General features: G+C 27.0%; 2 protein-coding genes and 1 long non-coding RNA gene across 3 annotated transcripts in view; 1 reads left to right on the top strand and 2 right to left on the bottom strand.

Annotated features, from left to right (window-relative positions):
* Positions 1–911: 911 nt before the first annotated feature.
* Positions 912–5908, bottom strand: LOC102676582 (dual specificity protein phosphatase Mpk3). Its single transcript, XM_006607571.2, has 5 exons — positions 5773–5908; positions 2906–5061; positions 2237–2422; positions 1890–2132; positions 912–1810 (listed from the first exon to the last, which is right to left on the bottom strand). The coding sequence occupies exons 2-5, from the start codon at positions 3297–3299 to the stop codon at positions 1431–1433; spliced, it is 1203 nt and encodes a 400-aa protein (XP_006607634.1). The 5' UTR covers positions 3300–5061; positions 5773–5908; the 3' UTR covers positions 912–1430.
* Positions 5909–12313: 6405 nt separating this feature from the next.
* LOC102676209 (ATP-binding cassette sub-family G member 5) overlaps positions 12314–18158 on the bottom strand; it is an 8195-nt gene continuing 2350 nt past the window's right edge. The window contains exons 2-7 of the mRNA XM_006607568.2: positions 15265–15389; positions 14701–15197; positions 14325–14607; positions 13757–14262; positions 13146–13612; positions 12314–13085 (exon numbers count right to left, since the gene is read on the bottom strand). Of these exons, the coding sequence (XP_006607631.1) occupies positions 12489–13085; positions 13146–13612; positions 13757–14262; positions 14325–14607; positions 14701–15197; positions 15265–15377 (2463 nt within the window). The 5' untranslated portion in view covers positions 15378–15389 and the 3' untranslated portion in view covers positions 12314–12488. The remainder of the gene's footprint in view (positions 13086–13145; positions 13613–13756; positions 14263–14324; positions 14608–14700; positions 15198–15264; positions 15390–18158) is intronic.
* Positions 14436–16686, top strand: LOC116186896. The gene is made up of 3 exons (XR_004151941.1): positions 14436–14571; positions 14692–15472; positions 16481–16686. It is a non-coding gene; the product is annotated as an uncharacterized LOC116186896 (long non-coding RNA).

Genomic DNA, 18158 nt, shown 5'->3' with positions numbered 1-18158 from the left:
AGTTTTTTTTTTTTTTTTTTAAGCAAAATAAATTTTTTATTTCAGAAATAAAAGATTCGCGGAATGCCCTATAAAAATGCAATGATCCATAAAGATGTGTCTTGAATTATTAATCAAGATTAAATACTTGGAAGAGGGATAAAGATAAAGAACGTGCACATAAAATTGCAAATCTTTTGAAAAGATAGATTTGCATAGGAAATATGTACTCCTTATTAAGATAAGTCACATTTGTGGATTTGAAAAATCATGTCAAAAATTACATTCAAATAGTATCGATTTGTAGCCTTTAAATATATACTTTTTTATTCTTTCTTATAATAATAATAATCTAAACTGCTGAAAGATTTCTCAATTTTTTGTACCTCTGAATTTAAAGTGTGTTTTTTTATCAAGCAGTTATTCATTATTAATTGTTTTTAATTCAATTATTTATGATTGCCTATTTTACGATTTGTATTTCATTTCATTTCATTTCGAATAAGCATTGTTCGCAATAAAATCAAACACAGCCTCGATAATTGAAGGGTTCAGGGAACAAGTATTAAAAATATAGACATCTCATACGTATAAAAATCTATCTTAACAATAGATAGATAGATCAAGTCAAAAAAAATGTCTTTAAACACTATTAAAAAAAGAATCTTAAATTTTTATCTAATAATTCAGATATTATAATTATCTGTAAGAAAGTACAGACTTAAATTTATAAAATACTTTCAATGTTTAACATCATATATCACGACAACTTAGAAAAGAGTTATAGAACTCTTTTTAGCAGTCATATCTATTTTTTTTCCCCTAAATTACAATAAGATTTAAATCTGATTTATAAGAATTATAACTTCATTAAATTAAAAATAATCTTTTAGAAAGTAACTTATCACTTATGTTTTTTAATAATTCTTTTCTTTTTTTTGTTTTTTTGTTTTTTTTTTACGACAATATAGAATTATGGTTTGCAAAATCTTGTCAAAAACAATTTCTGTTATTTAATTAATAGAAAAATATTAGAAAAATTATTTTAATAATATTTGAATTCAAGCCTTTTTCGTCGTATGTAAATTAATATATAATTAATACATTATGATAAAAATTTGAAATCTTATTTGTTGTATGAATTTTTTATTAATTTTCACTTTGGAATTTGTTATTAATAATAATTTAGCTAATAATGAAAATTCTTAATTTTTGAATTAATTCAAAACTAAATTTTTGTTTAAAAATTTTTATATTTTTTTGACTGATTCTAAATTTTTAATCACAATATATTTATAATCGTAATTTATCGCAATCATAGCAACATATCTCTTTTCCGCAAAAATGTGAACTTCCCGCACCCTTCAATTAGGGCTTCTCTTTGCTACTTTCTGCTATGGCAGCATACTAGGAGGGACCTAAAATTTATATTGGGTCCCCCCTGGCCCGTCTCATTCAGCCGGCGTACTCGATGCCCACCTATCGAATTCTATTCCCGAATCTGGACTAAGACCCAAATCTATGGGACTAAGAAAACTGGGAGCTGGACAATTACAAGGCCCACCAGGTCGGCAAGCTCCTATACATCTTTGATCGTTTCCTCTATTATTTCTATCGCCTCTATCTCTCAGTTCTTTTTCAAAACTATGTAATTGTTCCATAAAATGAAAGTTCGGTGCGATATTAGATTTTCGACTGCGCACTAAATTGAAGGCATCGTTCAGACTAAGGCTACATTTGTGCATAAGATAGGCTACAGTTATTGTAACGGACCGAGACACTCCGGCCAGACAGTGAACCAGCACTCCCTTATCTGAGCTTCGAGCCTCCTCTGAAAAATAAACAAATAATTATGTCTCAAATTTAAATATATTAACCGATTTTTTTATTTTTTTGGTGGTTGTATTTACCAATGAATTGAATTGCTTGTGGAAAGAAACTAGCTAAATTCTGGCTCCAATGATCGCTTATAGGTATTTGCATGTATTTTATCGAACCAGCGCTTTCAAATACATTTGGCAAATCAGGGGTCACATTCAAAATATACTGTATCCTATGACGTGCTAAAGCTTCTCTGTCTTCGCTATTTGCTGCATTTCCAAGATATAGATGGGGTAGAATTTCGACTGGAAAATCTTTATCCTCCTCAGGACCTAAAAAAATCACAAAAATAACTTTATGATTTCTTCACAATTTCATTGAAATGAATATTTTTTATATGCATTTTTTCATAAAAAAATGATTTGAACATACTAACCAACAGAATCACACGTACTATCACTGTCAGAATCTGAATATGATCTTGTAGGTAATGTGGAAATTCGAAGTGATCTAAGACCCATTAATTCACCTTCATTAGAATCTTGACCTGGAGGACCTTCACCACTAGTTTGACTACCTTCACACCACTCGGGATATCTATCTTTGAATGCTCCAAAACCATCTAAAATAAAATAAAATAAAATAAAAATAAAGGATTTTAATAGAAAAAAATATGTTTTTTATTATGTTATTTATTATTATTTTTATTATTTTATTATTTATATTTATTATATAATAACTTTATATAATATTATATATTATAAAAATAATAAACAAAAAGTAAAGACTAAATGAAATAAACATATACTTTAATGAGGAATAAAATTTTATACAATTGAGAGTAAATAACAATAAAATAATAGAAAATATTAAACAATACTCTTTACATAAATCAATATTTAATTCAAATATATTTTTATTGATTTAAGATAGTTTTATAGCAGATATAATTGGTTATAAAAATTTGAAAAATTTTATAATATAATCTATAATCACTTTATATTTTTCAAAATATAATAAAAACATTGAGATACATTTTTTTATTTTTAATGTATATATTTCAAAAAAACAATAAAAATATTCACAAACATGTTGATCATCTTACCCATTAAAATAGCAACACATCCTCCACCATTTCTAAGTCTTCGACTTAAAACTTGAATTGTTTCACCCTGATGTCCTGCAGGATCTGTAGAGTCACCAATCAATACAAATGTCCCTCTACTACTTTCATCACCACACAGAAATATTTCTACTCTGTTTCTTAGTTCTAAGCACCTTATTGTTGATAATAGATCAACTTTTCCAGCTGCCAGTCGTCTCAACATAATGCTAGGTATAGCTAAAGGTACAGAGCCTCTAATACGAGCTTCAGAAAAATCAGAATGTGCTCTACAATCTAAAATAAGAAGTTTGTTAGGACCATCTGGTGATCTTAGTTGCTTAAAAAGCCACTCAGGATCCACCAAATCTTCCTCTATAACACTTCCACCTGGCATGTTGCAAATATTAAATAAAACTCTTAATGTTTCTTTGATTTTGTAATTTTTTTTTCTTAGAGCACATTTGTCTTCTTTCTAGATATAATTTGCTCATATTAACAATGAAATCATTGATTTCTATTACATTCTAAATATCTGAGAACCAAAACATTTGAGACTTAACAAAGTTGAAAAAAAATTTTTTTTTAATATGGCACTTTCAAGTAACACTTTACCATTGATTTTTATGTAATGATTAATGTATATACATGATATCCGTTTAGGATTGTATTCAATTGAATATCAATCTTGATTTGATGTTTATCGGTAACTGAGGACAGTATGAATACTAAGTGCTTGGACGCATTCTAAGTACACGCGTCTTATACATTTATTCTTAAATATTCAAATACGAAATGGCACTTAGAATTATATGATAGAATACGTTTCTTAGAGACATCCAAATGCTTGGTGTCTTTCTTGAACTTTATACATATGTATCTATGTTTCAATTCAACGTTTTCTCACGTGTATTCATCATTTCTTACGGCATCTCAATGCCGTGTTTTCTTTTACTCCTCCTCCTCTTTCTCCTCCGCCGCTGGCACTGCCAGCAGCTCGTCTCGATTATTGATCCTTTTGTAAATAAAGACGACAGGTCCAATTAACGCCACAGTAGCGGAATGTTTCAGTTCACTCGACAAATGCATGATCCCACGCGTTGTGTCACCATACACTTCTTTCTATCTCTTTATCTCAACAACCACATCGACAGTCTACTCAACATCATGTCTCATAAAAAACGTGTTAATGTTATTCTTGTTTTTTCACAATAGAATATATAACAAATGTATATTTGTATCTTTTTCTCGACGTTAATTTTATTATTCGTTCCTCAATCGTTTCTTTAATGTGAACTCAATCCAATCACAACTGCAACACATGTTCTCAACTTCAGCTTCTTTTTCAACACTTCACTAACACAGAGATGCTGCGTTATACGCTGGAGCTACCGTGAACAGTCCATTCGAATTGGTCCGAATGAACGAAATACGTAGTTCAAGAAATCAGTCGCGTATCTCGGCGCTACGCGACTCGAGACCGTCGTTCTCACCTTACAAATCCCTCCAACATTGCTCAACGCGTCTTTCCTAAGATGCCGTACCGACTTCCTGTTTTTTTTTTTTCTTTTACGTCACTCTTCTGACTCTCCACCGAACACGGAGAGAGCAGTAGAGCTCAGCTACAATTCTCGTGTCTTGCCTTCTATCTTCCTCTCGCTTTCTTTTAACTTCCGGTCTTTCTCTAACGTTTAAAGCACAGCATATACTATCTCTGTCTTTCTTCTGTGGCCTTCTAGCCAGCCTGCTGCAGGCCACACCTTACCTCGAGCGTTCTTCCGTCCAGAATGGGCAAATGGCGCTCGAATCCTCGATTGTAGGGGAAACTGGTCTTTACATTGATTGGCGCTAGGTCACGTGGTGCTCACTATCGGACCAATCCCGATTCGGACTGACGTCAGTTCATTGACAAAAGATGTTTTCATTAACAAGGCGTGGGTAGATGGGTCGGGGAATCGGTACTGACCGAGCCGCAGTATGAGCCAGAGGTGAGGAGACGACGGGGAGTGCTAGTACACTACACACTCACTCTCTCACGCGTGCGTGGGCGCATATTATTACAATCCGCAGGAGCACGGCATCGCTACCCAAGCTACATCGTATCGACGTGCACGTACACTTGTGTGCATATCAGGATCGGCATGATATTCTCTGTCACCCTGCAGAAATTAAAAAATTTTTATTTTTTACATAATTCATTAATATTTATTATAGATCATAATATATTTTCATTATCATCTGAAGACAACAAAAATCAAATTAAAATAATTCTTTCTCAAAAGTTTTAGAATTTATAAGATAGAAATCTGGTTTAAGTTTAAGATTTAAAACTTGAATGAAAAATTTTAAGGAACACAAAAACGTAATTTTTGCTTAAAGAAATTTTTGTGAATTTTATGATGCAATGAATATAAAATTCTTTATATCTGTATTTGTGTTTTACAATTGTTATTGCATTTTAAAATTTTTAATACCAATAGAAAATTTATTTAAAGATTTTTTATTAAAGATTTAAAAATTTTAAAACATTTTTCTCTTTTTTTTTATCTGAATTTTATTTAAAATATATTACATAGAATGATATGAAAATTCTATTTCAATATTCAAAATTTTTGTTAAAAAAATACATCACACACAATATCAATATATAAATATCAATATATAAAATAATATCAAGTATAAAATTATTATGATTTTTGATAAGATTAAAATTTATATTTTAAAATGCATTATTTATTTTTTATATTATTATAAATAAATATATTCTATTCGTATTAATAAATATAAATTCTTAATTTTTTATATTTTTTTTATATCCTATTTAAAATACTACGTCCCTGATTTCTGTCGTGCTGTACGTGAAGCCTCACCTCGAATCGGGTAGCCTATCAGGCGGCTCTCGGGCGTGGGTTGGTATTCCATTCATTTGGGCTGCTGTCGTTAAAGATTTTCACGTTCGATCACGCGGACGGCGCAGAGCCACTTTATCATGACCCTAAGAGAACTGTCGCTAGAAAAAAGAATAAATCGTTAGAATGATAGATAACGAAAAAGAGAGAGGTAAAAAGAATTCTCATTATCGGTATGCTTCAACAAATCACGAGACGAATTTTGCTTCGATTGTGTAGGAACATGATAAGGTGAGCGTACTACGGCGTCCTTGGTACTTACTCCACGTTTATTTCGATCAATGACAGTTATAAATTTACGTAAGAACCTGTCATACATCTCTATATATAAATACTTGTATGTAAATTTGTTGTTACATTTGCATTCTCCTTTGCAAATATTTCTATGGGAAATATAAATTCTCTTTAACTTTATCTATATACAATATATCTAATGGATTAAAATTTAATTGAACTTCAACACGTCAGGCGAGATGCTAATGAATCTTACTAGAATGACATAGCTGACTTTTCTGAAAATAAAAACATTTATTAAAAAATAGAATATCTGATAAGAATATCTGATATTAGAATGTAATTTTAAAAATTATTTAAAATTTTATCATTTTAATAGTTAAAAAATAAATTTTATCGTCAAAAAAACGTAAACTTACAAATTATATAAAATAATTATAATAAAAATATCTTTATTACTTTATATTTAAAATAATATATAGATTTGAGAATTAATTATTTAATAGTATTATAATAATTATATTAATTATCATAATAATTATAAAACGTAGCTTGAACTGTATATTTAGCCTAAAATTGGAATAAATAAAGATTATGGAAGATTATGGAAGATTTATTATATTAAATTAGTCTTTAAAAGAGATAATATTTTCTTTTTCTAAAAAGAATAATAATAATAATAATAATAATCTTAAATTAATCAAATGATGTGAATTAATATTTATATAGAATTGTGGCTATATTTTTATATCTCTATATAATTTTTATAAATTTATTTTATTAAAAAAATGTATCATACACAATATCAATAAAATATAATATCAATATAAAATAATATTAAATATAAAATTTTATAAAATTTTTACGCATTTTTACGCAAAGATATTTCTATATTTTGTGAAGGAAAATTTTCAAAATATAAAATTTGTATTTAAATATTTTTGTATTGAAATTTTTATAAATTTGTATAGTTTTCATTATCAAATTTTTTGTTTCACAAACAATTCTTTTGTATTTCTTCTGATATATTTGGATTGTAAATTATATTACTTATATTAATATGAATGAAAAATTATTAATATGAATCTTTTTTTTTCGAATTGATATATTGCTAAATAAATCCCATTAAAGAAATTATCGATCCGTTCGCAAGAAAAACAGTATATATATGTAGTATCACTATAGTAGTCACAACAAATGTGTACGCTAAGATGACGTAAGTGATACCTGTTGATGACCTTAACAGGTGTGCATACTTAATGGCAATAGCATTACGTATTTCATGATGCAGTCGGAAGTCGCAGCGCATTATTGAATCATGATTCTATAGTAGATTTCGTTGATATTGATACTATTTTTTCATGATTATAAATACATTCTTGTTCCTAAAAAATCTCTATTAATATTCTTTTCTATATTTTACTAAGAATTTAGGAATTAAAAGATACCATTATCTGAAATCTGCTTTTTTTGTAAATTTCTAAATTTTAACAAAATATATCGATTGTTAAAATCTCGGATCTACAGAATAAAATTTAAAAAAAAATGTTCATTTCTATGAACCTCAATCATATAGACATTTATTTGACGTCTGGTTCCTGCTGTCTACCGGAGAAGGAAGCCGATTATCGGGTTCATAGTACCTTACCCGATGTAACATCGAACACTTCTACACATGCATGAATGTACTAATACCGAAATGGATGCTGGTGTACACACCGGAAGCAATACTCTCTGGCACTTGACTGGACATTAGTGCACGCACTCGCGAATATATGTATGTGATATATGTTAGCTTGTATATATTATTGCGTAGGCGTGTGCATGTGATTACTACGAAAAGCGGCCCCAGGTTGACAGGAAATGGTTCGAGATAAGATAATGACGTCCCTTGCCTCTCTCGCATCCGGCTGCTTTCTTCGTTACTTGGACGTTGGAGAAGTTTTTCTTACTACAATTCGGCGACAGGTATTGATTCAATTTTCAAATATATAATAAAAAAATCTATAAAATTTTTTTCACAAAATAAAATAAAATAAAATTGGAAATAAATTATCATTAAAATAATATTTGAAATTCTCAGAAATCTTCTCATCATTTTTTCAAAATTAAATGAAAAAAATAATTTTTTCAATTAATCTACAAATTTTTATTTAAGTTCTAAAATAAAATGACAGGTAAAATAATCAAAATGATATTTTTAATTCTTAAAAATCTTGCATCATACAAAAATAACATTTGAGTTTTCACGAGGATTTTTCAAAATATACAAATAAAACATACAAGTAAAATAATAATATAAACGAAGCAAATCTCTACTTAAATAATCGCATCTTATTTTTAATAAGCAAGAAAAAATCAAATATATATTTAAGATTAGTATTTTATAATAATAACAAATCCAATATATATATGTATTTAAATAATTAACTTATTTAATATTTGCTGTAATTAGTCATGAAAATATTGAATTCAAATTGATAATCATAGATCATCGATAGATTTTTATAGGTTAGAGAATTTAAATATCTCTTTTTCATTCTAAAAAAAATTTGAAAAGACCAAATGAATTCTCTAAATGATTTTTAAAATTTATATGTTTATATAAATTTATATGTCTTACATAAAATTTGAAGTTTCTTGTATAAAAATACTTATTAGCTTTCAAAATTATCCATGAAATTTCTTCTGTACTTCAATAGATTAAATGGACAAACAGAAAATGTCATAAATTAATCGATATATAATTATCGATATATAATTTTCGATTATAGATCGATAAACAATGAAAATAGATTATAATTATCAAATTTTGAAAAAAATTTTTTTCTGTTGAAGTTCTATTAAGTAATTAATTTTGATTTTTAAATATCATAGTGTTCTTTACTCATGCATACTTTGTTGAATACCATCAAAATTTTAAAGAAAGTTTTTTCCAAAAAATTGTTGAAATTTTAAAATTTATTTGTTGTTGAATTGTTAAAGTTGTTAGAATAATAATAGTGAATGTAATTTTGTAATTCAATTATCTATCTTTATTATGATTATTAAATTTTAAATAATTTTGTCTATCTTTTTATGAGTTATGTTATTAATACTTAACATTTTGCATCTCTTCGTTGATTTGCAGAAATAAGTTTTAAAGTTTAATATTTTTATATAGAATCAATTATATGTTATTATTCAATATATTGGAATATAATTTGGAATATAATTGAAATTATTAAAAAAAATAAAAACAGATCATCTTTAATAGAAATTATCTAAATAATTTGAAAGTTGATCGAAATCAAATTTGAAATTGAACAACATCTTGGAGATCGGTAAATAATATAAATGTTTTATTTTTAAATAATAATAAAAAATATTTTTAAATATTTTTAAAAGTAATATAATTTTAAAAATTTCTTCATTCAACAATTAAAATAATTACATTACAACATTTATTATTATGTAAATAGTATCTTTACATTTTAAAATTATATTCTTGTATGTTTAATACTTAAATGTTAAAAGTTACATTATATATAACAAAGTATTAATGATTTTGCTTAAATAGCATAATGAATGGTATATTAAACAATATCAAAATTTTATTATTAATATATATTATACCTTTATTAACTTATTTTCGCTACTTTCTATTAATAGTAATCAAATCAAGATTTTCTGCATTTTCTTTAATATATTTTTTATGCAGAATATAACATAAATAAAAAGATTATTTTTAAATGAAATTAAATTTACAATAAAGAATTATGGAAAAATAATAAATAAATATTATAAAAATATATAATTATGCATATGTAAGTATCGAAAATGTGTATCGAAATTCGATTATTAAAATTTTTAAATATCGATTGAGCATTTATGCAATTATCGACATATTCAAAGAATAAAGATTATTGATTTCTAACCAAGTTAATATATAAGCATATATATTATTTATATATTTAATAGTTATAATTAAATAATTAAATGTGATAAATAATATTAACTATAATAATTTTATAACAATTCATAATTAGAATATATGCATTAATGACAAAGTAATTTTTTTATGAAATTGATAGAGAAAAAATTTAATTAGTAATTCGCTTTAACATATTTAAGAATACGTGTCCGTGTATGATGGTTGTGGATAGAAGTAACGTGCTAATATAGAATGTTGCCAACGCATGTTGGTAGGTGGTGAAGTAAAATAATCAATGAAGAGGCGAACGGGATCAGGAGGGAGAAAACGAAATATGCTTTATACATTCGCGCCCACGCGACTCACAGGTTCTTGTTATTATCTCAAGCCGTTTTTATTCTTCCTGTCGGTAGAAAGACCTTGCTAGGAATGATCGTGTATAGAATCGTCGATAGCAATTTAATTCAAATTTTTGCAGTATTTAGATAATTTATTCAAAGAATATAAGCAGTTTTTTTTTAAATATAAGCAAAGAAGAAAAAATGAGGTTAGTTTTGAAATATAGTTAAATGATTTATATTTGAATCAATAATAATATAATTTTCATTTGGTATGTATTAATAATATTAATAATAATTATTTATTGAAATTATATATTTTTTTTAAATCAACAAATAATAAAAAATACTTAAATGATATTCTATGTATATTTCGAATTAATAATTTTATTAATTATACAATTTATTAAAATAAAATAATTTTTTAAAAATATTAAAACAATTTTGAAAAATTATGAGAAATATTTAAGGATAATTCAATGCTATGAAATAAAAATAAGAAGAATGAATGCACGTAGTATGGTTGTCATTTCAATGAATCAAAGTTCGATGTACGCACATCGAATGTGGAATAGAGAGTGGTTCATTGATTTTGAGGTGTAACGACACTGCTAAAGTTTAATGCTCGCGAAACAAGAACGTAACTCTGTTCTGCGATCTTTGCCTAACAAGCCCACGCTTTTTCCAAGAATTCTGCTTACCCAGCTTACAACTATGAGTTAATTACTTTTATCGACGGAAGTTGGCATTTACGACGATTGCTCTGTTGCCAATTTGTACTAATTCAGTGAACGAATTGATGGAGCCTTGAAACTTGCAAAGGGTGTTGAGAATATTATAAAACAAAAAAAAGAATTTTAATTAATATGAATTTATACAATAACATTCTTAGAATATTGTAAATTAATTAAATAATTTATCAGATAAATAACAGTTTTCAAGATGTATGAGTTTGATTTAAAAAATATTCGAAAAATATAAAATTTTCAAAATAATATTACAAAATAATATATTCAAATATAAAATTTCAATCATTTTTTTTATTTTGACGATTTTCAATGTCGAAGTTATGAAGCTAAATATTTTCTGATATTTAAGATAACTTTATTCACTAGGATAAGAAAAATCGTTGAAATAAAAATTAAAAATTAAATAGAAAATAATTAAAAAATTTATTGATTAAACGATTATTCTTGAAAAAATTATGTGCTTTAATTAATTAACAAATATAAACTATCTATTTTCTTTGAAAATTATCGTTATATTATGCATTAAATTATTAGTCGACAGATATATTTCTAAGGTAAGATGTCTAACATAGAATATCGATTTAACCGTTTTTAATTTAAACGTTTCCAATAATTGATAATAAATTTGTAAAATCGCGAATAGATTAAAATTTAAAAAATAACTAAATCGATTTTTGAGGAATAAATTATTTAATAATTATTTGTAAATAAAATGATTAATTAATATTCATATATTTTTTGAAAAATAATTCGATTCCAGTAAATGAAAAATCACATTTACCGATTGAACTTTGCCGATATTCTTAAAGTTGTAGATGGAGCTTGCTATCAAGTTTCATAAAGCAATTGACGGAGCTAATTTTTCATATTAATCAATTATTTTCAATATAAACTAAATTTAACTAAATTATTTTCAATATAAAATAAAAAAATTTTTAATAAATTTAAAAAAAAATGTGCACTTAAAATTATAAAAAATAATCAATATATAATAGAAGTTTAATAATTCTTTTTTTTATTTCATAAAAACATTTGTATTGATTGATTTGATTATATCGTTACAAAATATAGATAATTTTAAGACATTTGGAGAAGAGATTGCAAAATGTATCGGCTCATCAAGCTTTGGAATTTCGTTAAATGAGTCTATTTTGCAAGTTTCTGAAGTCTATTACTTTAGAAAATCGCAATAACAATAATAGACAAATATCAAAGCTTATGAGCGTAATATGACCAAGTACCTATATTTTAGATGAAGTAAATAATCATATTTCTTATTTATAACTACATTATATTGTACTTATAAAATTATAACATTAATTAAAAATATTAATAAAATACTAATAATAATAATAATACTAACATTAATAAAATGCAGAGATATGATATATTCATGAATTGAAAATGTTATTGATTCAGTCATTAAATTATTGCATTTTATGTTTATGGCTTGTTTGGTGCACTCCTAAGTCTCTTAGGAGTGGTGTATCTAATACATAAGAATACTAATATAATTAGGATACTGACAATAATTATTCCTATTCCTAGCCATAGTTCTCCTCTTACATTAAATTTATGCAGTGCAATTTCATACAATGCCAATATACCATCAGGTGGTTCACAAGCAGCTTGAACTATAATATCTTGCCTTTGAATTTGTTTTGGTTTACAATTTGTCAGTTTATTCATGACTTCTGTTTGATGAAGTGGAGGTAATAACAAAGACAGAGTCCATTGCATTGGACTAATTTTTTGATACCAGTTTGGCAAATTCTCTAGATGCAAGGTCACTCCTCCAGCTAAAGTCATCTCTCCAATTACAATGCCAGAAAACAAAGAAGCTAAATATGTCCATTTGCAAATGTGAGCAAATAATATACAAATTAAATGTTGCAGCATTAAATAAAGTAAACCAACTCCAAGATAATTCCATAAAGAAGTTAGATTCTCATCTGGTATTAGGTGAAGACCAGACATAGCATAACCTGGTGCCAAATAGATCAAATAAATTATGCACCAAGAGAGTATTCCACAGAGCAGCTGAAAAAAAAGATCCAATTAATAAAATGAATGATTGAATAACTATCTTTGAAGATTTACCTCCATTAAAATACACACAAATCTTCCATATAAGCCATCTTTAATATCTCTTTCCACATTTGGTCTGTAATCAGCCACTTCATAAATGGCTATTAAAGTTAAAGGCCAGAAGAAGATTCCTAAGCTGGCATAATGAAAACCAATTCGGTCTCTAAGATATAAATTTGAATCCCCAGCTACATCCCAAAATATTGCACCAAGTAAAATACTTAAGGAAGCAGAAATAACTATTTTTCTAAGTAATCTGGTCAATGTCCATGGTTGACTATAGATTAGAGTCCTCAGAAGTAATGCATAAATCTGTGAGAATATATTAGGACTCGAAATGGAAGGAGGAAGTGCTCCAGGCGGTCCAGGATCGCTTAGTGCTGGGAGCCTGGTTCTTGCAAGCTCAGCTAGATGATCTATTCTTTGGGAGGATTCTAGCATTGCTTCCGCAGATAAATCATCGAGTGTTACTAAATCAACTGAAAAAGAAAATTGTTAAAAATTTAAAAATAATTCTTTGGATGTTTTTTATTATCATACGAAACAAAATTATTATCAACAAAAATAAAATAGCATGAAAATAATAATTTATTAATAATATCAATAGTATTAAGATCACGTACGATAATAGTCAGAAGGATTTTTAAATGGAGGACAAGGAAATTCTGCAAGAGCAAAATATGGCAACATATCCCTTCTGGGACCGGAATACATGATTCTTCCACCGGACGTAAGTGCCACTCTTGATACCATCGTCAGTATCTCATAAGTGGGTGGATGTAAGGTCAATACCACTAATCTTTGACCTCTGTTAGCCCATTGTCTCAAATATTCTACGAGGAAGAAAGCGTCGAAAATGTCCAAACCATGTGTTGGCCTATCTAGTGCAAGAATATGTGAATCTTGTAATAAACGACACGCCAAAGCCAACCTTCTTGCTTCGGAGGTTGTCAATGAATTCACAAGACAATGCTTGGTTGCTTCTAAACCAAGTTCCTGGAGAATTGCATCGGCTTCTAATTTAGAAGTATTTGGACCTCCTCTAAGAAGCATATAAAAACTCAAAGTTTGTTGGGCAGTTAAACCTGGACTTAAACTATTTTCCGTTGATAAATAAGCAACTCGAGATCTAAAAAAGAAAAAAAAAATTCAAATTGATAATTTAAAATAATTTTAAAAAATAAATTATACCTTAAAGTTCTAAAAGATACAGATCTTCCATTTAACAAAATATCTCCTCTTTTAATTTTCTTTCGTCCAGCAATAGTTTCCACGATATGTTTTCCTTCTTTCTCTGTAGTAGCCATAATGGCTAATACTTCAGTTGCTCCAGCTTCTAAAGTAATTCCTCGCAAAAGAGGCAAACCATCAGATCCTGAAGCTTCTACACCTCGTAATTGAAGATGAGGATGTTGAAGACATGGTACCGGCCTTAGAGGTAATGTATAACTCTCTGGACCCAGAATCCCATGTCCTAAAAATCAATTTTCTCTATTAATTATAATCGAAATTAAAAGAATATCTAAATGAATATAAAAATATAAATGTTAAAATATAGAATATTCACCTCTGAGCTCGTGAACCCCATATCCTGGATCTATAGGCGCGATACTATGTCTTCTATTCGTTCTGCTACCTCCGTGAAGAAGATTCGCTTCACTGACACTTCTCAATCTAGGATTTTCCCTTGAAACTGTCAACTGAGAATGTGCATGTTCTCTAGGAACAGCATGAACGTGTCTAAAATCAGGATCACTCCTAGCAGATCTCATAGCAGAAGTTCCATGTGCAGAAGTTCCTGCATGAGATATTCTACGACCTTCTTCGCTGGAATCGTAACCACTAGAGCCATCTCTATTTCTAGAACTAGGTGGAAGAACCCTTGGAAGACCAAATTTTAGGTAAGTGTACGAATTGCTAGCTAAGGGACTTTTTGGCCCGTATCTTGGATGTCTGAGAATACTCTGTACTGTGGAGTCTCTCAATTGAAAATTTCCATATGGGAGAGGAGATTTTTCTGCTGATCCAAGTGCTGAATCCGTAAAATCGGAATTCAAGTTTTGCCTGAAAGAATAATATATTAATTACAATATTTTTTTAGAATTGAAAATTAAAAATGAAGTAAGAATACCTGTAGATTGACCAAGCATGAAGGTCCTCGCTGGCTGGAGGCTCTAAGCCTCTGGTGTCTAATGCTCCAGGCACTGAGTATCTTCGTTCCAGCTCCCACGCTTCCGATCCCATGATTTGTGGTATCTGAACAATTCAAGTGAGACTGAATAAAATATTCTGCGGATTGCATTACATTCATAGCTTCAATTGAGCTATGTGATCAAAATGTAAGTGATTTTGTTTATTTTTTTTATAAAATAATCAATATCATAATTTATATCATTAAATTTTTAATATTAATCAAATTATTATATTTCAGAATTATTATATCAGAATTTATATTTATTAAATTGTTTTAAAAATTGTTTTATTATCATTCAATATGCTTAAAGAATTATGTGTGTAATTAAAAAATATTTGAAATTATTAAATTTGTGTAATTAAAAAATGTTAAAAAATCTTTGAAATTAATTTATTTTTTTGTTTAAATTATTTTAAATAATAATAACTTTATATTCATTTATTGCTTATACTGATTGGAGAATTATATTTTATTATATTTTATATCATAAATTAACAAAATTAACATAAGTAGTGATATATTGAAATGAATATTAGTATTTAATACAGAAAATATAATATATATTCGTATAGATTTAAAAAAATTGTAACATTCCATAAGTATGTATGTACATATTATATGAATAATCAGTACTCCTTTAAATTACTCGTTATTGAAAATTCAAAATTATTTATTTTTTGATACTTATGTTATGGAAAGGAAGGAATTAGAATTGGAATTCGTTTCAAATATAATTATTTTTATTGTATATAATTGAATACTTAACTGCAATTTTTTAATTCAATTTCATTTAAATTAAATCCTTTATTTTTATCTTTAATTTTTAAATTAATATTAGTTTATTATTATATTCTTTTAATTTTGAATCATACTTATTCATTTTTTTTAATATTAATAATCATCCATTATTGTTAAAATAATGCATGAAGTTTTTTCTTTGTTTATTTGATTATTTAATATTTCTTATCATAACTTTATAAAAAAAAAAATATCTTAAACATCATCTCAATTAATAAGATTATAAAAATTATAAAGTATCTTTAATAGTTCGAAATTCATAAGTTTTTTCATTAAAAGATTTTAAAATCTTTTTAAAGTATTACTCAACAATTTATAATTTAATTTTTCTTTTTCCTCAATTTCTTTTTTTTAGTCATAATGCTGTTTTAATTTCAGAACATTACTGCGTATCGCAAACTAAGTTCATTGAATACCTTTGGAACGAATAAGCCGATTTCGCAAGAGTACCTTGCTTCATATCCCGGTAAGTTTATACAGAATGCTATTTAGTCTTACACATTCACATAACTATACTCATTGCACGGCACACGTGGTCAAGAGAAGCTAAGCAGCATTCCTTTTAACGGTGTAATTCATGATGAACTTGAAAATATATATAAGATTTTTGAATAATTATTGAAATTATTGAAATTCTTAAAATAGTATTTTTTTACTTCGTTATATCTTGATCCTTATCATTTTAATTTTTATAAAAATTTATTTTTGTAAATCATATTATTCGTTTATGTGTTTAAATGATATCAAAATACTTAAAAATCATAAAATGATAAAGTTGTTTTAAGTCATAAAGCTTAATAATCTCAAAAAATTAATAAGCACAATAGAATAGTCATTTGAGATAATATTCTTTTTATATTGGGTCCATGCAAATAACATTAGTCAGATGTCATCATAGAAACATCTTTTTTCATCTGCCAAGTGACTTCCCGTTAGATGTTGACTCACTTGCTGTATGTTTGCGCGAAACTAAGCATTCTTTTAGCAATTCTTTCAAACAAAGGATGTTTCTCTAGACTTTTACTGTGAACCACTATGTTTAATCAATTTCTTTTCCTCTTTTTTCTTGCAAATACTTATAAATGAATAGTTTCTTTGATGAATTTGAAATAACATAAAAATTATTAATGACTTAAATGAAAAATCCATTAAATAAAAATAGTCTACTATTATTTAATGGATTTTTTTTAACTATAAAATTCCACATTTTTAACATCAGCTGAGATTTCTATTTATTATCGTATAACGGTACAATTGAAGATAGTCAAGATTCTATGTTATTTCCACTAATTACTCATCACTCTCGATAGACAACTAGCAAACTTTGTTCCATCATATTCCATTGAACTGTAGAATTCTATAAAGTAATCAGAAATTTTTATTTAAGTTAAATTTAAAAATTTTTTTATTTATCTTTGATAATTTCATAGAACAATTTTTTTCTCATTTATAATTTTAATTTCATGTTACAAAAAAGTATGTCTGCATATGAAATAGAAATTTATCGTCTATTACTTTTATTATCATATTAAGAATTTAATTAGAAATTCTGCATGATTCCATATTCACATTGATTTCTCTTTGTTTAATATTATGATCCAATAAGTCTCGATCATCGACCACATTTTTTTTCTTGATTTACGTAATGTCATGCATAGCTTTTTTTTAAAATCAGATAACTATCTTATATTCGAGTTAACTGTTCATTTGCATATCCCGTTTCTGCAACAGTTGTATCAAACTGGCCGCTATACATTTTTCTTCCTTATATCTGCGTTTTTTCAATATTTAAAAATTTCTAGTTATACTTTCTGAAAAGTGTCGACATATCTTGAATTCGATAAAGCATAATTTAGCTCTGTAGAAGATATAATATATAATTAATATGTGTGTTACGGTTCGATGATTTTTCTCGTCAGATATTAAACAGTATGCAAATTCACTTTTCAATTCACTGAATATAAGCTTTCATGATGAAAAGCAATAGTTGTGTGCCACTAGAGCAACCATTTTAAATGAATTAACTATCATGA

The sequence above is a fragment of the Apis dorsata genome, unplaced genomic scaffold (assembly GCF_000469605.1).
Source record: "Apis dorsata unplaced genomic scaffold, Apis dorsata 1.3 scaffold_5, whole genome shotgun sequence".
NCBI lineage: Eukaryota > Metazoa > Arthropoda > Insecta > Hymenoptera > Apidae > Apis > Apis dorsata.
The sequence above is the reverse complement of the archived record's forward strand: the minus strand, read 5'-3'. Positions and strand labels throughout refer to the sequence as shown.

What these genes read in the sequence shown, in the direction of transcription:
- LOC102676582 (XM_006607571.2), bottom strand. Translation starts at nt 3,299, where the DNA reads ATGCCAGGTGGAAGTGTTATAGAGGAAGATTTGGTGGATCCTGAGTGG. An exon ending in TAGTACGTGTGATTCTGTTG is followed by an intron (nt 2,133 to 2,236) that starts GTTAGTATGTTC and finishes TGATTTTTTTAG; the next exon opens with GTCCTGAGGAGGATAAAGAT. An exon ending in ACAAGCAATTCAATTCATTG is followed by an intron (nt 1,811 to 1,889) that starts GTAAATACAACC and finishes TTTATTTTTCAG; the next exon opens with AGGAGGCTCGAAGCTCAGAT.